General features: G+C 35.7%; 1 protein-coding gene and 1 long non-coding RNA gene across 3 annotated transcripts in view; one reads left to right on the forward strand and one right to left on the reverse strand.

The window, feature by feature from the left end:
- The window catches only part of RBMS1 (RNA binding motif single stranded interacting protein 1), a 258,018-nt gene extending 245,961 nt beyond the window's left edge, over positions 1-12,057 (reverse strand). The window contains exon 1 of one of the 2 annotated variants that reach the window (XM_069079674.1): positions 11,526-12,057. In XM_069079674.1, coding sequence (XP_068935775.1) covers positions 11,526-11,600 — 75 coding nt within the window. In that variant the 5' untranslated portion in view covers positions 11,601-12,057. The remainder of the gene's footprint in view (positions 1-11,525) is intronic. The other variant, XM_069079675.1, reaches the window with a different exon arrangement.
- Positions 12,058-12,693: 636 nt separating this feature from the next.
- The window catches only part of LOC138154706 (uncharacterized), a 55,339-nt gene continuing 41,345 nt past the window's right edge, over positions 12,694-26,687 (forward strand). Inside the window, exons 1-2 of the long non-coding RNA XR_011166666.1 lie at positions 12,694-16,369; positions 19,823-19,941. This is a non-coding gene — a long non-coding RNA (uncharacterized lncRNA). The remainder of the gene's footprint in view (positions 16,370-19,822; positions 19,942-26,687) is intronic.

A 26,687-nucleotide genomic window follows, 5' to 3' on the forward strand; every position in this document is an offset into this window, starting at 1 on the left:
AGATAGATAGATAGATAGATAGATAGATAGATAGATAGATAGATAGATAGAGAGTGAGAGAGAGTAAATGAATGACAATCTTGGGGTGGGGTGGGGTGAGGCGAGGCACTGGGAAAGGCTTGCAGAGGGTGGGATTTGAACTGAGTCCTGAAGGAAGACTGGAAAGCTATTAGGCTGTTTTAAGGGAAATAAAACAAATTCAGGCATACATACTTTATATGCATGTGTTTATGGAAAGTAGTAGTAAGTAAAATTTTAATAAATGTAATCAGTTTCCAGTTGATTTACATTAGAGATGACCTATCTTCCTGTCTAATTAATTTGTGATAAGTAACGGTTCCTGCTTGTTTAACTTTAAATTAAACTTTTTGTCAAATATTTAGGGAATATCAATGATTTGTAAAACATTTAAATGTAGTTGGAATGCATTTTTATTGGTGAATTCTTTTTTTAAAAAAGCAAAGAATACCTTTACAATGTGAACAAGTACTTGCATTAAAGCAAATCCTGATATTTTATTGTCAACAATTTCAATGATAAAAATTAATTAGGGAAGGGATACGGTGAACTTTTTCCCCTTAAATATCTTCATATATATAATAAAAAGAAAGGTCATTGGACATATGGTATATGTACCTATAGTAAGAACTACTTTTGTTGTCATAATGGTTTTAGTTGAGAATAGAGATCTCATTAGTCTAAAATACTAAACAATATGAATGGGTGCCACTGAGAGGCCAATGATGTGAAAACAGAAAAAGAGAAAATATGCAATTATGGGAAATGGATAGAAAGAGCACGAGACTATACATGATGGTGAATAATAGTTGCATTGAATTATTACTTTGGCTATTACAAATGCCATAAGTCATACTTATTCTAGAATAGTCTGTGGAAGAACATGAGGAATAGCCTTGATTGTTGTGCCCATCAAATGTAGATTGGGCTTTATTTAGATTAAAAAAAATTTTCTTGGTGGCTGACTGCAACTGAATTATACTATCAAATACCAAAACTCAAGTCCGTATGGAAAATGGCAAGTCATTTCAACTTACTAGAGCTTGGTTGGAATAGATAATCTCTAACGTCTTGTCTAGTTCTGAATCTAAAATCCTTTGGCTCTGTGACACATCACACAAGTATATCCCTTCTGAGGGTTACAAGGTAGTGGTTTAAGTAAGCATCTTTCTATAACTGAGGGATGAGGGGGTTAAAGGAATATTTTCCTTCCACAGACTGAGGAGTACTTGGGCTAAGCTCTGATGAAATAAAGAGATCTAAAGGTTCTGTACACTTGTTCTTGGCTAGTTGGATATCGCCATATCCCCAAACTTCAAGGCTTAAGGCAAAAAAAAGAAAGGAAACAATGGAAAAGAGCAATTAGACCATTCAGGACATCTTTGGAAGAAGGTGAAGAAGCCAAAGCCCATATGTGAGCTGGTTATTTATGAAACAGTGGTACTTGTTTCTGTCCAAATTGAATTTGATTTCTGATATAATAATAAAATAAATGCCTCTATCTTCTTTCGAAAAGATTCTTATAGTGAACAAATACTGATTACAACTTTCACCAGTCATGAAAGTCCTATTTGCTATTTTTAGGAAGTTTAGTATTCAAAAGAGCAGCAGCCCTCCCTTTTATCCCCAGCCCACTGAGAATTTAGAAATGAGTAGAGAATTTCAGCTACTATTATTTACCCCAGACCTCCAGCATAATGATGCAATTTTATCTACAAAGTTAACATAATGGCTGTTGAATGAATTCATGTTTCAGTATGTGACTGAATTAACTCTAAAAGAACCATAACTTTGTGCTTCCCAATGTATTGTTTTTCAATGCTCAATGGTCTCCATTCAGGTAAATGTACGAGTTAAATTTAAATTTCCCTGGCTTTATCAAGTGAGATTGAAATGATGGCATTTTGGGGGGAGAAATATACCATGTTTCCAACATTCAACAAGATTCAAATTAAAGTAGTCAAACATAAGAAAACAAAGAAATGTGTTGTTGTGGAGTCCTAGAAAGCAGAGGTACATTAGGGCCCAGACACATGGGTATCTAACACAATGTCATTATCTGAACATGCTATCATCAGACCACATATTCAAATCAAATTTTCAAGGCTCAAAGGACGTGTACCAAAGAACATCCTGTACTGCTGGAACATGAATTTGAATTTTGTGATGAAGGCAGAGAGGTGGAAAAGAAATCAGACATCCACAATCACTTTCAAATTCTGTCAGCCTAACTTTGCCATATAGTGCTTTTAAAAAAAAATATCTGCCCTTCTCCAATCAAATGTGCACTCTCTGCTATCAAAATTAGACTCAGGGAGATTGTGAGAAACACTTTATAATTATTTTAAAAAATAAAAGAGGTAGATATTGCTTTTTCATTTCTTAAAACAACAGGAAAAGTAGTTTAACAAAACAGTAAAAAATGAAATATAATAGCCGTTTGTTCAAATTCTGAATTCAGGTATGGACAAAGACAAACGAAAATTCAAATAAATGGCCGATCCTTCAACTGGGTGATATTTCAGTTTTTAATATTAGGAGAAACATGTAGTTTTTATGAAAGTACTATTGTGTTAATTATAGGAAATTTTTTATGCATGTGCACAAGTGTACCCAATATTTCATTATTAAAACAAAGTTACGCATTGCCAAATTTTAATAAAGCTTCCAATTCAAAGTTGAGCTGAGCCAAAAGGAAAAATCCTAATCAAAGGGAAATTTAACTAATCTCTCAACTGTGTGACATATTTTCAAGTGACAAACTTATACTTTAACTATAATATTCTTTTCTTGCGTTAAGATGTGGCAAAAGGTTTTTAACTAACTGGTCTAAACTATTCAGTCAGAGTAGAGCTGTGGATTTAATTCTATGTCACTAAGAAAGCGTCAGCTGCCCAGCTCTAGAATTATTCTCTGATAGCTATAACAAATCCCTTTTTGTTGCTTCTTTGGTTAACACAATTATTTCAAGCTATCAGTACCATGAAACTAAACACAAAGAATAGCTGAGATTGAGAACCTGGTTCCATTGTTAAGACAATGAAACTAATAGAATGCTTTGTAGGAGGCATATTAGCCTTTGGGAAGTTCCTGTTAATTAGATGGAAAAAATACCAATTACTTTTTTCCTAAATTATCTGCATTTGTCAAAGGCTTTTATGTTATAGATTCACAATTGTTACTGAGAAGACAAAGGTATAATTGACGGGGTTACAAATTTATAATCAAATTCACTATTCATCATGCCCAAATATTTAGATGAGATTAAGAATATAAACTATAAACAACTTTAATTGTTATGTGCCAGTGTAAGGGTGGGGAGGGGAGGAGAATGGTAGGAAATCAATATTAACACATACACAATTTGAATTCTCAAACATGTCAACATTTTAAAAAATGCTGAAGGTGGAAAATAGCATGTGATTAATTTTGAGAAGTTAAGGGAATAATCAAAAGTTTTCCATGCTCATGTTTTTTTCTTCTCTTTTTAGGCATTAAGAGGTCCTTACTAACTCAAGCCTTGACTTAGGTCTTTGACAAAATCACTACATATCTATTCTGTAGTATAATGGAAAGACCATTAGATGAGAACCATGATGTCAAGTTGTAGCCCCAATTCTCCTACTATATATTTGAGTAACTCAGCTATATGAACCTCTTTATTTGTAAATTAAAGGACTTGCATTCCTTCCTGGTCTAAAATTCTAATATTTTCTTCTCTTCTTTCTTCATATCATATTTTTCACATTAAGAAAAACACCTATTTGACTTGGTGTTAAATAGGAACACTTGCTTTCCTGGACCTGTCGGATTTCTCTGTTCTTCAATGCTAGTGAAAAATTATCTTTGACATATAATAAATGGCCTGATTTTGTTACATGAAATCACTATTTACCTAGAACTCAACAGTCTTGCTTGATTGAGCTATGTTGTTCAACGGGAGTCAATGAAGAGATTGCATATCCCATACATTGGCCACTTAAATCTTTCTGAAGTGTTTGCTTCCATTTCCTGAAGAGTAACAGCTGATCTTACCAGGATTTTAGAAACCTATCACTAGATCAAAAAGACAGAATAAGTATAATGTTTATGAAAGATGAGGTATAATAAAATCTGTTATCTCATGTTAGAAGATACGACTTACTGAGCAAATATTAAATACATTAGCTTATGTACAAATATTACTGGAAAGCAATTATCAAATTAGCAATGTAACAAAAACCAAAGCCTTTTCCCCCCTTCCACCTCTTTCTTTCTTTTGCATAAACAGAGCTAATGATCTGAGGAGGAATAAAAGTCTATTTCCAAAGGTTTCACAAAAAATTAAATGAACAGCTCTGTACAACTCATGTAATATTTTAAGGATTACAATACATTTTCATATACTCATGAAACTAATCAGTCAGTTTAAAACACAGGAAACAGGAAAGCATGAAACTAGATAACTAATAAACATGAAAAATTTCCAAAAGCTTGTATAATATGAGGTAAAAGGGAATTTTGGCATTTCAAGTGCTCAGCTTTCATGTTTATATCACATGATCTTTGCAAATAAAAAGGAAGGATGGTAAAATATTTATATGTGACTTAACTCACTCAATAGTTTTTTAAAAAATTTATTAGCTATCCTAAATCACAATTTCTATTTCTATTATTCCTAGTATCAATATACCTGTTCTCAAAGCTTTAAAAAAAGTGCTGCAGTTTGATTATCACATTTAAGTTTTGGCATTATCTCTGTACATGTGTCTGTGGTTCCTATTAGACCTTCTTTTTATAGGTTGTTTTGCAAAACACTCTTGTTATTTCTTATACACACAACCTATCCTCCCAAACAGATTATATTGTCCTTGAAGGCAGGGATCAGATGTTTTCCTTCTGTATCACTTCATAGTTACCAGTATGGAAGGCTTCATACAGTGCATAGTCACTCAGAAACACTGATTTACCCATTGTTATCATTTATAGATGACAAAAGTTTTCTCACAAGCTGCATGCTGTGATGCTTACCCCACCCAGGAACATGGCTATTCTTGTTTATATTTTAAAACCATCCATCTTTGGAAGACTCCTTTACATAGGCTGTTAATTCTTGAGAAAGAAGTCAAGCCAAAAGCATTTCTACTATGTGAGAGGTAAAGGCATTTTATTTTAATTTGATTTTCTTTTCAATTATAAATTATCTCCCTTTACTCCCTCCCTCCCCCACCCATTACAAAGGAAAGAAATATAAAACTCATTACAAATATGTATAGACATGCAAGACAAATCTTGGCATTAGTTGTGTTCCAAGGAGGGAAAAGCAAGAAAAAGAAACAAATAATAGAAAATATGCTTCAATTTGCACTCTGAATCCATCAGCTCTCTTTCTGAAGGTAGATATCATGTTTCATCATGACTCCTTTGGAATTTTAGTTGGTCATTGTGTTTATCAGTTACTAACTTTACTGCATTGCTTCATACAAGTATTCTCAGGTTTTTATGAAACTGTTCATTTTATCATTTCCTATAGCATAATAGTATTCCATCATATTCATATATTATAACTCGTTCAGGCATTCCCCAGTTGATGGGCATGCCAAAAGATATATTTTTGTTACCAGATCTATGACTACCTTAGATTGTAAGTCTTCATCTTTATTTTAGAACCTAGCCTTAATCAAGTTATCATAAGTTTTTTCAATTAAAGAATTATTTCCAAAGCAATGGATATGCGGAGGACCATGTGATTAATGTCTATTAACCTTGTTACTGAAGAGCCTTGTGGTCTCCTTTTTCAAAGTCTCTCTTCTTTACCTTTCCCCCTTCTTTCTTGATACATTTCTTTCCTAGCATTTTTTTTTAAGATTTGCCCCAACAATATTTACACGATTATTTTAAGGAGACTAGACTGGATTAACCAAAAGTAAGTAATTAGAATGCAACAGAAATATGATCAGTTTACAGATAGCTAAAGTAATTCTCCTTGCAGCTTTTTTTTTTTTTGTATCTTCATGAACTGAGAGGGATACAACTTCTATTAGCAATTCTTCATCCATGCATTTTTATTGTCTATGGTCTTGTGACAATATTTTACAATGTCTAAATCATGTTAACTTTAATTTTCCCACTTAATATTACCCTCAGTCTGAGCCACCAACAATACAAGTATCAATTGTCTATTCTTTGACAGAGTACACAACTAAATTTTTTAAAATGTTAACCATCTTAAACGATACACAATTAAACTAAAGAACAATATCTTGTGCATGGAAAAAATACCTTGAAATTTGCTTTGCAAAATTATTTTAAACTTCAGTGTCACATGAATTGCTTTTAAGATGATCATTATATTTCTTAAATGTTTTGAAAGTCAAACATATAATATGCAGTATAAACTAGTGCTAGAATATACTTCTTTAGAAAAAAAAACTTGTATACATATCTTTTATCTACAGAGCTCAAATTCTCTTTTGTTCATGTGGCATTGCTGCAGAGTAGCTATAGGTTTTTCCACCATTTCACAAAACAGATAAGTCAAGGGACCTGTCCAAGGTCTTGCACCAGTCATAGACAAAGACTCAGTTAGAACACAAAACTCCTCAATCTCAGCTCCTAACTTAATGTTGCCTCCCTTAAAAAATTCTTCCAATAAATATCAATAACATGCAAAGTGGTCCATGGTGTTTACACAAAAATTAAGAAAATGAAAGGTATTATTTTAGAGCTTTTTCACAAAAAGAATTTGTCACCAGTTTGCCATGATTGGTAATCTTCCCCTACCCAATACATTAATATGACAATTTATTTTCTGTTACTCATCATCCTCAAAAACATTGTACAAAGGGTTCTTTTTCATCCCATAAGTGAAGCATTTACCAGTCCTCTCATAATAAACATCCTGAGGGTCCGTAATATGTTTTCTTTATAATATCAAACCAAGTAGTAATAGAGTTTATTTTCCTTTTACTTTCAGAAATTTGAGAATAGACATCCTTTAGGCTATCAGAATTAATTTTTGGACTTGCAGACTGAAAAAATATTTCTATCTACTGCTGGGTTAGTTCATAGCAGATTATTCATAAATATTAGTTTTGTCCTACCCTTCTCAGAAAAGAACACTGACCTAGGTACCTGTATCTACTGAAGAAAGGTCTGCAACAAAAATGTTAGTACTATGTCAGAGAGAGTGAGGAGAAATTTGCTAAGAACCCAATATAAGACAGTATTATGATGTAAGAATGATATAAGAAACTCTTCAGGTTTATTAAAAAACTAATTGAAAGATTAACTAATTCAACTTTTTATTACAAGACAAATTGTCATTTTGATTCTTCCATACTTGACTCAGACAAATTGAACGATTATGAGGTTATATAGAAAACATAGATTTGCTCTTCTTTTAAGAAACAGTAAAGAACATGAATACCCCTAATTTCAGCTAAAAAAAAATACTTCATCTGGCATAACAAAGTTCTAAATTGGCCCATTAAATAAATTGTAACTTACAAGTTATGATAGATCCTTACACATTATCCAGGGTCAAACCAGTACATCAATGACTAAATTCTTTGATTAAAAAAAAACACTATTGAATGTAATTGCACATTATTGTCCAACATGTTATTGAGTCACATTTAAATTTAAGGCCAATAGTATCTGAACTTGCCAAGCATGGCAAAAACATATCAGTTAAAAAAAAAGCTACCTACTAAAGCAACATGGCAACAAAAATATGATTCCTCTTTTTTTCTTCATTCCTTTTCTCACCTCTCTCTTTGCTTTTGCTTAGAAATTAGATTAGCTAAAAGATATTTGAAGAGTTCTAAGTATAGATAATACTAATATAATACAATGTAGTATTAAAATGGAACTTTACAAAAAAATATCCATTGTCTTTGGTACCCTTCAATTCTTCGAGGTTGCCACAATATATCACTGCTTTTGTGAAAAAAATTCATCAATATGAAATTCTCATTACTTTACCTTGATTGACTTTCTTCAATTCTAACACATATATTTTAGTGCAACCTATTTCATAAGATAGAAATTTGCATTTTTCCTAAAAATATTTTATTCCACGATTTGTCTGTACTATTAATTTGAAAGTCTTCTATACATTAAACCTATTACTCCTAATTCTTAGAAAAATGCTTAATTTCACATTTTACATAATACTCATTTGACTGATGGTAAGTTAGAACCAAGGAATACTATAAAATATTACTGCAAAGCTTTTATCTCAGATATGCAAATTGACTTCAGAAAAATTGTTTTACCCTATTACCCTTTATTAATGTGATTCTATATTTATCACAACTAACAGTCATTTACTATTGTTCTATTTCTGAACTTAGGTTCAGAGAGTATTCACTTTGCATACTTAACACTATTTGAAAATGATGTATATTTTTGTAATGCATATCAATGCTGATTAACATTTTTTTCAATGTGATATTTTTCAGTTTTAAGTGCATCACAACTATAAAGCACAATACTGTTAATGAGGATAAAAGAATGTGTTTTTATTGCTTTTTGTTACCACACAGTATAGTTGTTTGAACACCTTTCTGATTTTCCTAATTTCTTTTCCAGCACCTTTCAAATACCTATAGGTGCTTTGAATACCTTTCTGATTTTCCTAATTTCTTTTTCAGCACAAGGAATTGAAACCAAGGATGAAACATGGGTATGTTATTCCTGTTTTAAGGAACAGTAAAGAAATGAACGTCCTTGGCTTAAGCTAAAAATATTACATACATCACATACACACACATACACATATTGTATATGTACAATGCAGGTATATGTATTGATGAAACTTATTATCAGGTGCTAGGTTGACACTTAGGATTCCTATTATTTTTAACCCCTTTCAGTTTCAAGAAAGTCACATCTATCTCTCAAGCACAAGTTTAAGTTAAACATAACTTATTAACAACCATCCTATTACTGTTTTTGATGTAGCTTCAAACAGAAGTTTCAAAACAACTCTGATTTGCAAACATGTCATTGTACTTTAAACAGAGATGTTTTCAACACTGCATTTCAGGAAGGCAAAAAAACACAAATGTAATTGTTATTGTGCATGGACCACAGACCCCTTAAATATATCAACTTTTAGATCATGTACCATTTTGTTAGCTAACTACAGGCCAAAATAAGATTTTTTTCCTTACAATACTATTTCTTTTACACCTTCTGGCCAAATGTTTGGAGCTAAATTTGCTTATGTCATCCAGACTTAGATTACCTAAATTGTCTCTTGTCCTTGTACATTTTTTTTGAGAGGGCTCCCTCCCTTAAGTACAATTAGGTTGTAATTATAACAGAAAATTTGGATTTAAATTCCTAAATTTTAATACCATATTATAAATAGGTCAAATGGGCATGTGTGCCACTCTGCTAAAACAAAGAGATACAGAGTAATGGGATTTCAGTCTTAGCAGAAACAGCAAGATATGTTTTGAAAATGTCAGTTACTGTAACACAAATCAATATTAAATGCTTTATGCAGGAAGCACACTTTCAGAAAATGGCCCTTAAAGCTTTCTGTGGATCCAACCCTAATTACCAGAGCAGGCTCTTACAGTTTGCCTCCCTCTTCAATTATTTACAGAGCAAAAAAGCCAAGTGGCATCACATTAGCTATATTAAATGTTATGTACTTGGTTTCCAACTTACTAATGGTACATAAAAATCACTATGGTAAATGTTCCTGTAGAAAAGTGTTTCCCCCCTTTCTTCACCTGAGTATATTTATTTATTATTCATACAATTAAGTGTGGAATAGTACAAAAGACTATCCTTCAGGCACCTTATGCTGCATAATTTAAACAGGTGCATTAAACATATATGATATCTAAAAGGCAGTGCATTGATTACTTCACAATATTTCTTTAAACAACTCATATTTACAATGCTTTATCACTCATATTAGCATCTCAAATCCCTGAAAACATAGTGCAAATTTGAGGGAAAATTAATGATAGATATTCAAACTGCTGCCATCTTGATGCTTTCTGGCTACCCCGATTAAAACAGACTTTTTTTTTTGGTGGTGGTGGCAGGTAGAAGGGCAGGTAATTCTCTATTTCTTCAGTTTGAACAGTTATAGTTTGACATGGTCAGATATGCTATGTGCTAGTAGTTCCTTGTTACCATGGGCCACACCTACAATGAAAGGAAGCTTATCAAACTGGCCAGGGAGGTCCTCTTCTTTATGGGTCAATAGTATGTTCTTTCACTGACCAGAGCTTAAGTATAACCTCCTAAATAAAGTTCACACACTGTACACATACCTGATTCATATTTGTTCTATTATGAATTGTGAAGAGAGATGCTCAAGACCCCTGGTGCATCCCCCTTGCATTTGCCCTTTTGCACAATGATGCCGCTAAAGATCTGAGGCCAATGTTATTTTTGGACTAAATACAATTATTTTAAATGAGTAGAGAGAACACAACTTCTCACAAAAATTAAAATCAAGATATACCCATGAAAATGAAATTTTTATAGCTAAAGAACGTCAGCAGTTATCTCTTGTTAAAGACCACTTCAAATAAACACTGAAAAGTGTTTAACCTTCAACAAAGAAGTCTGGTAAAAATGTTTTTGATATCACAGAATTCTAAATGGTAAAATTATTTCCCTGGATAGAAATGTGTCTATTGACCCCTCCTTTGAAAAAGTTACTGGGCACATGTGAGGGGGCATCAATGAGTGTTGAATGAACTTTGGCCACTTTTCTGCCCAAAACTCGAACATAAAAGTAGAAATCAGTAACCAGGTGATGTGCCATAACCACACAAAGATCAGAGGTGAGGGGGAGGGTGCGAAGGTAAGAAAGGAGGCAGAAGAGAGAAAGGCACAGTTCTTAATAGACCTGCCAGAAGTCATTGAGGAAGGGGGCAGTTTAGGGGTTGGGGGTGGCGCATGACTCAGGAGGAGGAGAAAAGCTAGTTCTCCATAGGTGAAAGCCCAGAAGAGTGGGGGTGGTGGGAGAAACTGAAACGACCGTAAGGTCCTGGGCAGCAAAGGCCCACCTAGCTCACAACGGAGGGAGCTCCCAGCCGTTCATACAATCCCTCCCCTCCTCAGAGGAAGGAAGGGGCTGCTGGCTCTTTCCTGTCTGGTGTCTCCCTCTCCCCACTGCTTTCAGAAACCCGATCTTTGCACTCTCTTCTCTGAGAGAAGCCCTACGCGCTCAATCCCAGCCTGGTCTATAGTTAGCAACATCCAGTCAACTACAACAGCAGAACAGTAGAGCGCGCAGTGCGCTCCGCGCCTCCTCTCTCCCCCCCCCCCCCCCCCCCCCCCGCCACCCCCCCCGCCCCACCCACCCCCCCCCCCCTCCCCCCCCCCCCCCGCCCCCGCCCCCCCCCCCCCCCCCCCCCCCCACCCCGCTCCCGCCACCCCACCCAAAGACACCAGATCCCCAGGAAGCTACCCGCTCCCTTCTGAGCCAAGACCCCATCCCCACCCTGTCCTTGGCTCCCGCCCCAACTCCCCTCCCCTTTCCCATTTACCTTCGCCTGGAGATACTGGGGGTAGTAGTAGGTGGTGTACTGAGGGTACATCTGTTGTTTCCACACTTTGCCCATGAAGCTGGAAATGTATCCTGCGGTGCAGGGACGGGGACACTTTGGGGTTTCCAAGTCTAGGTCTCTCCTGTCTCTCTCCGTTCCTGGCGCGGCTGCTGCTGCTGCTGTTGCCGCCACCTCTGCCTCTGCTCCACCTCCTTCTAATCCCAGACCAAACCTCCTCTTCGTCCTCTTTCCCCACCCAAACCAAGAGAAGAGACTGCAGAACCCAAAGGGCACCTGGGACCGGACTCTCCCAAGGAGTTTCCTCCCTAGTCTCCTCGGATTGCTTGGAGGCCAGAGCAAGCAGCACTGGCCACTTTCCACTCCAGGCGGACTGCACTGGAGCAGGACTGGAAAAGCGATCGATAAAAGTGTAAAGTGCTGCGGCTGCTGCTCGGGCTGCGGCGACGGCGGCTGCTGCTGCTGCTGGGGCTGCTGCTGCGGCGGCGGCAGCTGCGCTCGGTGCCAGGCAGCATCTGGGGGAGCAGGACGGGTGAGTGCAGACGTGTGGGGGAAGGGTAAGGGGCGGGACTTAGTCACTGTCCAAGCCCAGAATGGGCTTGAGGTGTAGGCTTTAGTTTTTGTTTTGTTTTTGTTTATTTATTTATTTTTAAAATTTTTAATCTATCCTTACCTACAAAAGGCGGAGGGTGCGGTGGGGGCTGAGGAAGGAGAATGAACCTAGAAGCTCCGGGCAAAAAAGGGTTTCTTTGTGTCAGAAATGAGATTCCCTCCCCTCCGAACGTTTTCATTAGTTTTATTTCGTCTTTTAATGGAAACAGATTTTTCTTATACTTTTTTCCCCTCCTGTGATTAAAAACAAATCTTTACAAGGAGAGGAAATGTTTAGTGCTTAAGACTAGGACTTGGAAGTCAATGTCCCCGGGTTCCTTTTATTCTAGGCCTTGCCACTGATTTGCTAGATCCGAGGATCACAGGATGACCTTGGGAGGGTTAGTGTCCTTCAGTTTTCCCAGCTGTAAGTGAGATGCAATGATTTCTACTTCACAAGGAAGCAAAGCTTACACAGTCTCTCTCTCTCTCTCTCTCTCTCTCTCTCTCTCTCTCTCTCTCTCTCTCACTCACTCACTCTCTCTTCTCTGTCTCTCTCTCTCTCTCTCACACACACACACACAGCACCTCCTTGATCTTCTGTAAGAAAGATGACATACAGAGAAAAGTGTTATTAGAGGACACAATATAGACAACCAATTTTTCTCCGCATCTTTCTAATGCTGGCAGACAGTCTGTCAACTCCCACTCATGAGAAGGGAAACTCCCTTAATCTAGAATATTTTAAGAGGCTTTTGAAAGACACTCTCTGACATGATTTTGCAATGTTTTCTAGTGCCACATAAAATCAATCTCTCTGTCTTTCCCACTCCCTGCCAACCCCCTCTCAACTGTCACAGCTCTAGACAGCCCTGATCCTGAAGTGGCTCAGTTTGGTATGTAACTAGATGTAATTTAATGGAATTAATTGGTCCCTGAAGCTATATACAGAGAGAAAACTTTTATAATCTTTCTCTAAATAAAAAGTGTACTAATATATACAAATATAAATATTTTAGGGAGAAAGCACTATAGAATGGTGTATATGTACAATAGTAAAATATAAAGAAGTCATTTGCTATTAAAGGAGGGCATTGATCAGTTTTGTAGATCACAACTAAATCTAAGTTAAATCAAATTTGATGGGCAGTGACAAACTTTATGTGTTTATGTGGAATTGAAATGTTAATAAGTTATTTTGAATAATGAAATGGTGAGCTATTACCAGTATTAATTGTATCATTCCTCAATGACCAGGAAAAATATAGGTTTGCAATTGAACATTGTGATAAGAAAGGGACTTAAAATATAGCTTATGGATATGGATATATGATGGAATCAAATTATGTATATTGCAACATGACAGAACATTCACACACATTATACACACACACACGCACACACATACATTATTCCAGGTTGATCAGCTTATTACATTGTTGTGTCTCAAAGGACTAAGAGAATAGTAGACATCTGTCCCAAAGAGTGTATTGCAAACAAAACAGAAAATGTTATCCTGTGGTGATATATACACACATATACATGTATATACATATACATATATTTATATTTGGAGTATTTCTTCTTAAAGTATTAACTTGTATTTGACGATATCAAAACTCGCCTGCCACTTTATTTTGCTAGTTCTTTTAGTTTCATAAGTTCTTCTTGTAGTCACTGTGAATTTTGTTGATTTCCATTAAAGACATACATACATAGGTCATCTGCAAACATGGTGATTTCACTGAATTGCCTGCAGCAAGAGACTTATAAAAATATTTTTAAAAATCATTCTTTTCACTTCTAACAAGTTCAATGGACAAGCTCACCTCTTCAAGATTTAATTAACTCAACAGTACCACTATGATCTTTATAGGGTTATGTAGCAGCAAGCACCCCAAGCGTCCTCAGGGTTTGCAGCTACCACAGGTTCTTGGATCTGCTTTGTTAAAGGAAAGCAACTCAAAAGGGGTTAACAAGCTTACTTTAATCAGTCAGACATATATCGTTTACCTTGTTCAGGAGAAAAGGTCAGCACCCTGAACCTCAAAGTACACAGGCATAATTATCAAGACAGAAACATCAAGTAGACAGATTTCCAAACTGTCCAACCATTACATCCATACCCAGTCAACATCTGGGTTTCCACATTCTGGGTTTTTCAAAGCCGGGGGACTCTCAACAACGGCTTCCCAGAATTCAGATCAAATCACAGAATACTTCTTAAAGTGAGTCCCAAAAACAAAGCTACACATCAGGGCTTATATAGCCTTCTCCTGGCTCAGAGAATGTAACAACCTTATTGACCCACTGGCCAATCAAAAAGTATCTACTGAAAAACAAGCCTCCCACCCCAGGCTCCAGGTGCACTCTAGCCTAGGGGCAGGGAAGATCTTTAAGTTTGCATTTCCATTACAGGTTATTGTGGCAAAAATGTTTTATTAATCTTAAAATACCACAAAACATGCTATTATTACTATTATATATTTTTGCTTTTTCCCTCTTATCTTTAAATCAATTGTTTATTCATAACAAAAAACACCATCCGTTCCCCCTCACTCTTTTCAACCATGATGAACCTTGTTAAAAGCTTTTGAAAGTTTAACTAGATTCCACTATTTCCAACTTTTAGCTGTGTCCTTATTTACTCCATCAGAAAACTCTAACAAATTGGTTAGATATAGTTTCCTCTTGCAGAAACTGTGTTGTCTTTTTGTAAGAGTTCTTTTTTGTTTATTAGTTTAGTTATTATGTCCTTTGTTATTATCTAAATCATCTTTCCCAGTAAGGAAGCAATACTTACAGATTTGTACACTACCTTAGTTTTCTTTTGAAGATCTTATGACTAGAGAACACATATGCAATCTACCAGTTGAACACAATGGTGACTTTTAATAAAAAGAGACTACATATTTTAGACAGCAGTTTTAATCCTTGTTTCATCCTTGAATTCCTTCAAAATACATGCTGGCTGTATTTATTGATTTTTGGAAACCTCTGGCTAGCTGCCTTGCAAATGTGTGCCCTTAGTTGCAAGTGTTGATGCACGCGTGTGTGTGTGTGTGTGTGTGTGTGTGTGTGTGTGTGTGTGTGTGAAAGGGACTTAAAATCTGGTTGGTTCAGTTTAAACCTATCACAACTACTGGAAAAATAATTCAAAGGCTTATGCTTTACTGGTGGTGGGTCAGTAGCATCATTTTGATTCATGTTTCATTAGGAACTTTTCAGTGTGATGCAGTAAAAAGGGTATTGGTTTTGGAGGTTGACTTCAAATTCTGCCTCTGCTACATACTAACACATGACCTTGGACAAATCCCTTAACTTTTCTAGTCCTCGGTTTCCTTATGTGTAAAATGAGAGAGTTGAACTGGATGGCAATTAAAATTTTCTTCTGATTTGAAATCTTTGATTTTTGAATAAAATATTCTTTGTTAGAAAGAACTTAAATAAAAAAACATTTTAAGAGTTTATTACTATTTACACTTTTATTTGTCTTTTAAAAACACACACACACACACACACATATATATATAATGCAATTAAGAACTGTTTGTATTCTGGAATATTCCTTATTGCCTCACAATTAGACTATGAAATAAGCTTCAAACAAAACTCCCTTTTAGTTTCTCCTCCACCAATCCATACTGCATACTGATTTTAGATTAATCTTATTAAAGTACTCCTTCAAATATTTTTACTTCACCATTCAAAAGCTCTCTGTGGCTCCTTATTGCTTAGAAGACAAAATACTTTCTCATCTGTTATAAATTAGCAGAAGTGATGAGTACCTGAAAATTCCTGAAATGAATCAAAATGACTGATGAAATATTATCAAACCCCTTTATTCATCAATTCAATAATGAGTTTTTGTTTATAATACTTGTGTTAAGGAATGTGACCTATATGCAAACCATGTTACAGCTCAAGTTTATATGTAATATATATATATATGTGTGTGTGTGTAAACAGATAGCTAGATAGAAGAGACCTAAGCTATTGCTTACAATCTAGATTTGTTTATAATCTAGAATTGATTGTTCCACATGAATCAACCCATTAAGCTGCCTATCCTGAAGAACCAAGAGAATAATGGACATCTCTCCAAAAGAGCGCACTGAAAACAAAATGAAATATTATCATATTTCTATTGCAGTTTGTACCTGGAATTCAACATGCAGTTCTGGTCACAGCACATTGAGAAAGTTATAATGAAATTAGAAAAGATCCAGAGAAAGGTAACTGAAATGATTCCAATGACTTTGCTTTGCAGACCTCTTTTGAAAATTAAGATATTTTAGCCTGGAAAGGTGAATGATTTTTTTTAAAAAAGACTAGAATGAGAATTTTAAAATGGTGATTATGTTCTCTAAATGGCCTAATAGTAAGATGATGTGGCACTGTTAGAAATTTGAGTGAGCAAAATATAGGACAAACAACAAAAAAATACAACTTCATGTAGTATGTAAGAAACTCACAGAACCCATAATCCCAAGAGATGGTAGTGGCAAGAAATATAAATGACTGCAAAAAGCATTTAGACCAATTTATGAGAGATGTAACAATATTGGCTATTAGGAAAAGCTTGCCTACAACTAACTCCTACAGACCATCATGTGTCTTAGGCAATTCTTACTTTCCTTATTACCTATTTGAAAAAAATTCAAATCACTTCCACAGCCAAAATTGAAAAATGGTAAAGTATTTAATATTTGTTGCATATTTTTAGCTTATTTTCTACATATACTGATGAAGTATATAGGTTGACATCTGGGTAGGATATCCTTATTCTTTCATGGTATGTTTCATTATTTGCAAAGGAATGCTAGGTTGAATAGAACATTGAGTCAGAGCCATTATGGTGATTTCTATGGTTTTATAAACTTCTTTGAGTCTGTGACCCATTTTGTTAAGATGTGTATGACAGAGGCTGAGTGAACTGAAATGCTCTCTCCAAAGTTAGCAATGATCTCTAAATTGCACAATTCTTTCAGTCTTCATCCTTCTTGACTTCTCTATAGTCTTTGATGCTGTTGATCACTCACTACTCCTTGATATTCTCTTCTCTCAAGGTTTTTGCAACACTATTGTTTCCTAGCTCTCAGCCTGCCTGTCATATTGTTCCTTCTCTGTCTGTCTCCTTTGCTGGCTCTACATACAGTTCACACACACACACACACTAACCAGTTTCTCAAGGTCCTGTCCTGTACCTTCTAGGCTGTTTTCTTTCCTATTTAACTTGATGGTCTCTTTAGCTGTCATGGACTCAGTTATTATCTCTATGCCAGTGATTGTTAGATCTATTTCCTGACCTTCATTTTCAAATTGCCTGCTAAACATCTCAAACTAGATGTCCTATAGACAACTTAAACTCAATATATCTCAAGCTGAATTCGTTACCTTTCCTTCTCCTCCATTCTTAACATTTCTTAAATTTTTGTAGAGAGCACCAGTATCCTCCAAATCCTCCAGACTTACAAACTAGGTGTTATCCTCTGATCCTCACTTTCTCTCACCCTGCCCCCATATCCACTGTTGACAAGTCTTGTCAATTCTAACATTGTAACATGTCGTATACATTCCCCCTTTTCTCCTCTGCCTCTTCCTTCACCCTGGACCAGAACTTCAACACATTAAATCAATTGTCCTAAAGTCACTCTCTCCTACCCCATTCAATAAACTTCAGTGGTTCCCTATCCAGCATCAAACATAAACTCCTCTGTTTGACTTTTAAAGCCCTTCATAACCTGGCCCCTTCTTTTCTTTTCAATCTCATTACACTTCCATGTACTCTGTAGTATATAGTAACTTTCTCATTCCTATTCCTTGAACAGGACAGTCCATCTCTCAACTCTGTGCATTTTGATGGGTTATTCCTCCTTCCTGGCAGTGAGATGGTGCAATGGATAGAGTTCCAGGGAGGCAGTCAGGAAGACTCATTTTCCTGAGTTCAAATCAGGTCTCAGACATTTACTATGTGACCCTGGGCAAGTCACTTAACTCATTTGCCTCAGTTTCCTCATCTGTAAAATGAGCTGGAGAAGGAAATGGCAAACCACTCCAGTATTTTTGCTAAGAAAACTATAAATAGGGTCATGAAGAGTCAGATATGACTGAAAACAAATGAACAACAACAACCCCCATTTCTGTAATTCTTTCGCTTCTCATCTCCTGGCTTTCTTCAAGTCCCAACTAAAATACCACCTTCTATAAGAGGCTTTTTCCAGTTCTTCTTAATGCTTCCTATCTTCTTTTTGTTGATTATCTCCAACTGGTCATATCTATATTTATATATCATATATGTTTACACATGGTTGTGTATATGTTGTCTCCCCCATAAGAATGTGGTCTTCTTGAAAGCAAGAATTATTGGGGTTTTGGCTGCTTTTTACCTTTCTTTGTATCCCTAGCAATCAGCACAGTGCCTGACACATAGTAGGCATGTAATGGATAGTTGTTGACTTAACTGTAGACAAAATTTTGTTTCAGGTCATCTATGGACTTCTAAAATCCCCATAACTAATACAAACTAAAGACATCACACTCATTGAATCTTGTGTCTAGTTTGAGTGTGGAAGACAAGTAAAGGAGGGAGAAAAAACAGGATTGAGAGCTCAAGGCTAAGGAGATAAACAGTAGAGTTGTTTGTATTTTGTTTTTTGAAGAAAACCAATGACATCACAGGTGATATCTTCACTTATGAATAAATTAGAATTAAGTAAAGCAGAGTTATACAAAGTATTCAGCTGCATTCTCTCTTCTAGAGTCCTTGAAAGTCCAGTGGCAAGATAAAAGTCGAGATGACTGATGACAGCCAGGGATGTAGTAGATGACTGTTATCTTCAATGTCTGACCAAGCTCTAAGCATTTCATATGATACAGCTGGGAACCAGGAAGACTCATTTTTCTGAATTCAAATCCAGCCCCAGACATTGACTAGCTCTGTGGTACTGGGCAAGTCACCTGACACTTTGCCTCAGTTTCCTCATCTGTCAAATGAGTTGGAGAAAGAAATGGCAAACCACTCCAGTATCTTTGCCAAGAAAACCACAAATGGGGCCATGAAAATTGAGACACAACTGAAAAGACTGAAAAATAAAAAAATAACAATAACAAGTAGAATGAAAGAATCCATCATTATAATGGAATGGGGAACTCAGGCTCCTGTTCATTCAACTCCAGTTTGGCAACCCTTCTCAAGGTGTTCTAGTTACTTCATTGGTTAAGATACCTGGGGTCCATTAAAAAAGAAAAAAAACAACTAGTGACTTTGACCCCATTAGCACCATAATTAACCATTAATCCATGTTTCATGGAAGACAGAGCAAAAGAAGCACTAACACTGTATGATCTTGGGCCATTCATTCACTTAACCTTTTCCACTCTAGTTTTCTCCTCTGTAAAAGGCAGGGATTCAATTAACTGATATCTAAGTTCCTTCTAGGCCTAAAGTTCTTTTGAGTCTATGATTTCTTTGCTTCTGGGAATCAATGGTTATAATCTTGGAGGAATTGTCATTCGTAAACATTTTTTTTTTTTTAAATCCCTGTAGTAGATAATAGAAATGATCATCTCCAACCAATGACAGTGAGGCATAAAAGAATTAGTTACTTGTTCAAGAGAGAGTTGAGCTAGTGAAAGATGTAGGAACAGATTATTATAGCTTCTTATCTGACTCTTCTGATTTATAGGTCAGTAGTCCTCAAAAATGGGGCAGCTACATGGTACAGTGGATAGAGCACCAGGCCTGAAGTCAGGAAGATATGAGTTCAAATATGACCTTAGACACTTACTAGCTGTGTGACCCTGGGTAAGTCACAATCCCTATTTGCCTTAGTCCCTCATCTTTGAAATGGCAAGAATACAAAATAAGGAAATGGCTAACCACTCCACTATCTTTGCCAAGAAAATTCCAATTTAGAGTATGGACATGACTTGACAACAAGTCTTCAAAAGGTTTCTGGTGTTTTTTTTTTTTTTTCGGAAGGGGTGGTAAGGTAGGAAAATTTTGAGTACTTTGATTCAAGAAAGAAAAAAGTCTAAATCATAGGCAATTTATATTTTGTGTCTCTGCATTTTATGCTGTTTTCAAAAAAAACATTCAATGGTATGATTTTAATAAATAGATAATAATTTCATTAAACATGCAAACATAACTTCATTTAGAAAGAAATTGGACCCTTTTAGCAGCAGCCTTTTAAGTGAAGAAATTTAAATGATTATGATGTCATTATCAGTAGATCTCTTAAAATGGTTCCTCAATTCTAAAAAGTAAAAAAAAATTTATATTAGAGGATACTTTCCTTGTCATCATTGGTGAAATAACCTTTGGAAATACATCAGAGTTTATAGTAGGAGGATTATGGGAGATCTCATTTTGTTTTCTTTTTAAAATAAGAGTTAACCTTTTACTCTCTTTTGGGACTTTTCACAAGAGGTATGTAAAAATCAGAGACCATGTGAAAGTCCTCCCTTGAGGCTGAACATCTGTTATCTTTCAGTTTTACCATCTGACTAACCCAACTCCTTTTCAGATCATCTCTATTTGCTCAGAGTAATCTCTATTCTTCTTCTTGTACAAAACCACTGTAAAGATGCTAAAACCTACTTATGCCCAAAATGAATCTTCATTTACTGTGGATCAATTTTGCTTTTTTTTTTTGAAGGTTTCACTTTTTTAAGATTCTCAAACACAAAGTATCTCCATGAGAAACTTTTTTTTTTAAGTTGGGTCTTTGCACTGGGGACCGTAAAAGTACTACATAATTTCCAAAATGTTATATTACTCAACTCTAGGTTCAACTCATTGTCCATCTGGAGTACTCCTCCCAAATATATGCACTTAAATACTCACTTAAAGAACTGGTCATTCAACTACATGTCATATCTGGATGCAGACATTTCTCATACACTTTTCCTTCCTTTCATGAGTCATTATGTTCCTAACTGCTAGTGACTTCCCACCCTAACTACATCGTATTGAACTAGCTTGTACATATTCTCATTATATTTATATTACATATATATATATATATATATATATATATATATATATATATATATATACTTCTCTTCCTCATTGGAAGGTTGTAGCAGCAAGCACCCCAAGCGCGTCCCCAGGGTGTCTGCCAATACAGGTTCTTGGATCTGCTTTGTTAAAGGAAAGCAACTCAAAATCGGTTAACAAGCTTACTTTAATTAGTCAGACATATATCGTTTACCTTGTTCAGGGGAAAAAGGTCAGCACCCCAAACTTCAAAATATACAGACAGAATTATCAAGACATTAACAGATCAAGTAGACAGCTTTCCAAACTGTCCAACCATTACATCCATACCCAGTCAACATCTGGGTTTCCACATCTGGGTTTTTCAAAGCCGGGGGACTCTCAACAACGGCTTCCCAGAATTCAGATCAAATCACAGAACACTTCTCAAAGTGAGTCCCAAAACAAAAAGCTACACATCAGGGATTATATAGCCTTCTCCTGGCTCAGAGAATGTAACAACCTTTTGGACCCACTGGCCAATCTAAAAGTATCTACTGAAAAACAAGCCTCCCACCCCAGGCTCCAGGTGCACGTTAGCCTAGGGGCAGGGAAGATCTTTAAATCTGCATTTCCATTACAAAGGTAAATTCCAAAAAATGCCTATTCATATCCTTTGACCATTTATCAATTGCGGGATAAAGAACAAAATGAGAAGAAACAAGAGAACTGTATACAGTCATGGCAATATTGTTTTTAAAAGTTGTTTTAAAAACAACTTTGAGAGACTAAGTCATTTTGACTACTATAAATACCCAAGTTAGCTACAAAGGACCTATGAAGGAAGCTGCTATCTCATCCAGAGAAAGAACTGGAAAATATAATTGTGTATAGAATGATTTTATACACACATATACATACATGTATGTATATACATGTATATAAAAATATTTGTGTCTATTGGTAGCCATCTGTATGTGGGAGGAGGGGAGAAAAAAAGAAAATAACATAACCTTATTATATATTTAAAAGGAATAGCAAGTTGTACATAATATATTTGCAGTTGTATGTGCAATCATCTTTTTTTATTCTGCTACATTATGGAAGTGCTTGTGTAATTTCATAAATTAAATTTTTTTTTTAGGAAAGGTATGTTGCTTGAGAGTAGAAATCATTTCATTGTTTATATCTGTATCCCTATCACTTCTTACAGTACCTAGTACAGAGTAGATACTTAGTAAAGCTTATTAATTGATAGATTTTTAATAACAATTATTTCCATGGAGGAAGCTCTATAATGTTCTAGGAATTGGTGCAACCAATAGAATACCAGCTTCAAATAGAAGCATTTGAAGGATCCAACCTTATACAGCAGAAGTTCTTAACTTACTTTGCATCATAGATCCCTTTGGCAGTCTGCTGAAGCCCATGGACCCCTTTTCAGAATATTTTTTTTTATTAATACATTTATTTATTTACTTTTAGTTTGCAACATTCAGTTCCAGAAGCTTTTGAGTTCCAAATTTTCTCCCCTTCTTTCTCCTCACTGCCCCCCCCCCCATGGTGGCATGCAATCTGATATAGGTTCTATAAATACCTTCACATTAAACATTAGTCAAGTTGTAAAGAAAATGGAATGAAGAACAAGAAAGAAGAAACAAAACAAAACAAAAGAGAGAGAGAGCAAGTAGTTTGCTTCATTATGCATTCAGACTCTGTAATTCTTTCCCTGGAATATCTTTTTCCATCATGAGTCTTTGAGAGGAACCCAGTCTATCAAAGTTAGTCATCACAGATATGATGTGTCTGTAATTGTGCACAATGTTCTCCGGGTTCTGCTCCCCTCACTCTGCATCAGTTTCTTTAAATCTCTCCAGGTTATTATGTAGTCTGTCTGCCCCTTATTTCTTATAGCACAATAGTACTCCATTGCATTCATATACCACAGCTTGTTTAGCCATTCCCCAATTGAAAGGCATTTCCTTGATTTCCAATTCTTTGCCACCACAAAAAGAGCTGCTATAAATATTTTTGTACACATGGGTCCTTTTCCCACTTTTATGATCTCTTTGGGATTCAGCCCCAGAAGTTGTATTGCTGGGTCAAAGGGTATATTCATTTTTATAGCTCTTTGGGCATAATTCCAAATTGCTCCCTAGAATGGTTGGATCAGTTCACAACTCTACCAACAATGCATTAGTGTTCCAATTTTCCCACATCTTCTCCAGCATTTATCATTTCAGAATATTGTTTTAAATGACATAAAATAAATAGGATTACATGGGAAACCAATTATCAAAATATTTTAAAAAGTATGTTCATGGACCACAGGTTAAAACTCCTGTTCTTTAGCTAAGCACTCTTCCATTTGAATCTTGCATAGGACATCCTCCCCAACAATGTTGAACACCTTTATTAGTCCATCCCTCTCTTTAATTTATAACTGAATAGAAATTAATAATCAGAGAGTCATTGAAGAAAGTTATTTCTATGCTTGCATTTGTCAAGTGTATTATCTTCTTATTATAGTTAGGCTGTTTTAAGCCTAGGGAGAAATATAATTATCCCTGAAGTGCATTTGGTTCCTTCCTCTTTGACTTTATTTTATATGAAAAGTTCTGAGTATGTTTGTAAGTGCTCAGTTTGTGAGTGCCCAGTTAGGAAAATTCTTAGCATCTAGACAGAAGTTGAGTTCTCTGTCTAATCTTATATTTAGATCTATCCCCAGTTAACCACTGTCTTTTGTGATTAAGGCAGAATTCAGTTTAGTAAAAACATCTAGGTAGTAAAACAACAGATAATATTGCAGTGTCTGAATAAACAGACATCAGGAGGGAAAATATTGACCTTTAACTGGGATTTCCCTCAGCCTGGGTCTTTTTCTCTCAGATGTCTGTAGAGTCAGTTACTATCCTGTGCTATCTCCTTTCTCTGTCACAGTTCAGTGCGCCTTATGTTCCATGTTTGCTCCAACCTCTAGAATCCAGAAGAAGAGAATCTCTTCCCCTCTCAGTTCTATGATAGCCTCTCCTTTTTATGCATAATTTGTTGGGGATTACCTAGTCTCCCATAGATGGTGTTGATTGATTCAAGAAGATTTACAAGTCCTTTTTTGTACTCAGTTCTGATTGTTTCATTCACTCAATAGTTTTTCTCACCTAGTCTAGGCAGCAGAGCCAGTGAGGGAATTTTAGCACTACCCTTACACAAGGAATAAATATTGTATAATCTGAACGCATGCATAGAAGAGTTCATGGAAAAGAACCTCTAAGGCTGCATTTTGCTTTTTAGACACAGATTTCTGGAAGGAAGTGTGTGTGTGTGTGTGTGTGGGGGGGGAGAAATCACAGAAAAATCACAACAGAATTTCATATTATTGGCAACTTTTAGTCAATTTTATGACTGTTATGACGTGATATAATAGAAAGAGCTGCTGCCAAAAGTTAGCATATTCTCTTCCTAGATCTTCATTCAGCAACCTTATATATACACACAACTCATTTTCATAAAAATGAATAAAGACAAAAAAGTAGGTATTCTGGGACTGCTATGTTCTCTTAACTGATTTTTTTTTTTTTGGACGGGCAATTGGGATTCAGTGACTTGCCCAAGGTCACATGGCTGGTAAGTGTTAGGTGTCTGAGGTCAGATTCCAGGGCTAGTGCTCTATTCACTGTGCCACCTAGCCACCCCCAACTGATTTTTTTTAAAAAAGAATTATCATCTGCAATTTCCCCCAATTCTTTGGGCATCTTGCCCTCCCTGAGATACCTTAAAGAACAAATCATTAATGCTTTCAGGATTGTGTCAACTCCATGGATTTACTTGAATATTTGATCTGGTCTTTCTACTTTTCCTACTTCATCTTTTTAAGTACCATTTTGATTTCTTCATTGGCACTTCATAGACTGGGGTGTTAGGGTTTAAATATGGTACTTTTTGTCACTGATGAAGAAAATAGATTGTTATAGAAACATTGATGAATTTCATTTTATATCTTATGTTTGTCTTCCTGCCAGTTCCATTTATGGATATACTTAGGGTGATGTGATTAAGTTAATTTTAATGGCAAACTTTTTGTAGACTTGTTTTTGTTCTTACTGAATTTTGCTATTTTGTGCAATGATACTCTTTTTAATCCTCTGCCACCCCTGTTCGCAGCATTGGGTTTTGTTGTTTTGTTTTGTTTTGCAAATGAGTGTATATTCTAAACTAGCATAGCTTTTGGTGGCTAGTCTTTTCAGTTGGCAAGGAGATCAAGTGTTTGCTGCATAAGAAAATTTTTAGGTTCTTTTCACCTTCTAATTGTGGTGATTGTTTTACATCAGCAAAATTATTCCAGGAAGTGGTGATAATTAAGGTCAATAATTTTATCTTCTTCCATTTTCCATTCTTCTGTATGAATGATTTATTTGAATTGGTCAGATTAAAGCTACTATAGTTGTCTAAGGTGTCCTCTTATTTTTAACTTTTCTCCTAATTTGATGTTGATTGGGCTACTACTTCACATTAAATAAATAGGGATATATATGTATATATACATATATGTGGAAAAATAAAATTACCTTTCATATGGTAGCAAATAAAAGTAAGTTATCGGGAATGATGTGTAGGAAAGCTTTATCTATTACATGTATAGATAAAAAAAGGTAGCATAACATGCAGAGGGAGAGAGATAGCTAGTCTTGGAGCCAAGAAGGCCAATATTCAAATCCTGCCCCAGATGCATATTAGCTGTGTGACTCTGGGTGGTAGCTTTACCTTTTAGTGGGCTCAGGTAATTCCCTAAGACTTAGCTGCAGAGCAGGTGCTAGTTTGTATTGATCAAGGGATTTTCCTCATTGGGAGATCCCCTATACAAATAAAATCAAAGATTCAGTTCAAAAGGAAAACTAACAAAAGTATAAAGATAGGGTGGAACCAGAAATATCTCATTACTGGGAAAAAGTATTAAAAGAGAGAAAATGGTTTGAGGAGTCAACAAAACTGTTCTCTGATACCAACTCCCTGCCTGATCTTAGACAAATCATTTCACTTCTGAATGCTTAATTTTGTTCATCTATAACATAAGGCTGGACTGGATCTCTAAAGACTGCTCTGGTGTAACATCCTATGACTCTTAAGATAAATAGCTATTTACATGAATGAAAAAGGAGCTCTTACTAAGCTGAGAGTAAGGATAGTGTAGGCATATGGCATGATCTTGACTGGATCAGTGAGTAAATTTTCTTGAGAATAGTAAAAGGTAGAGGTGTTGAACGTGTGATCTACAACATTCCTGAGTGTGTCCCCAACAATACTAAAATGTAATTGGGAAACACTTGATAAAATGAAAAAAATACAATAAAGCATAGATAATATTAATATATGGTTTTCTAAGACAATCTGTGGCCCACAAGGATTCCTATGTATAGGTTTGTTTGAGGAAACTGAGGCAAACATGGTAAAGTGACTTGCCCAGGGTTACATAATAAGTGTCTAAGGCTGGATTTGAACTCATGAAGATTGTTGCCAAGCCCAGTGCTGTATCTACTGCACCACTTAGCTGCGCCCCATGTATGGTTAGTGAT

The sequence above is a fragment of the Petaurus breviceps genome, unplaced genomic scaffold, assembly GCF_028583685.1.
Source record: "Petaurus breviceps papuanus isolate PSGF00001 unplaced genomic scaffold, PetGlider_PUasm1.0 91133, whole genome shotgun sequence".
Classification (NCBI taxonomy): Eukaryota; Metazoa; Chordata; class Mammalia; order Diprotodontia; family Petauridae; genus Petaurus; species Petaurus breviceps.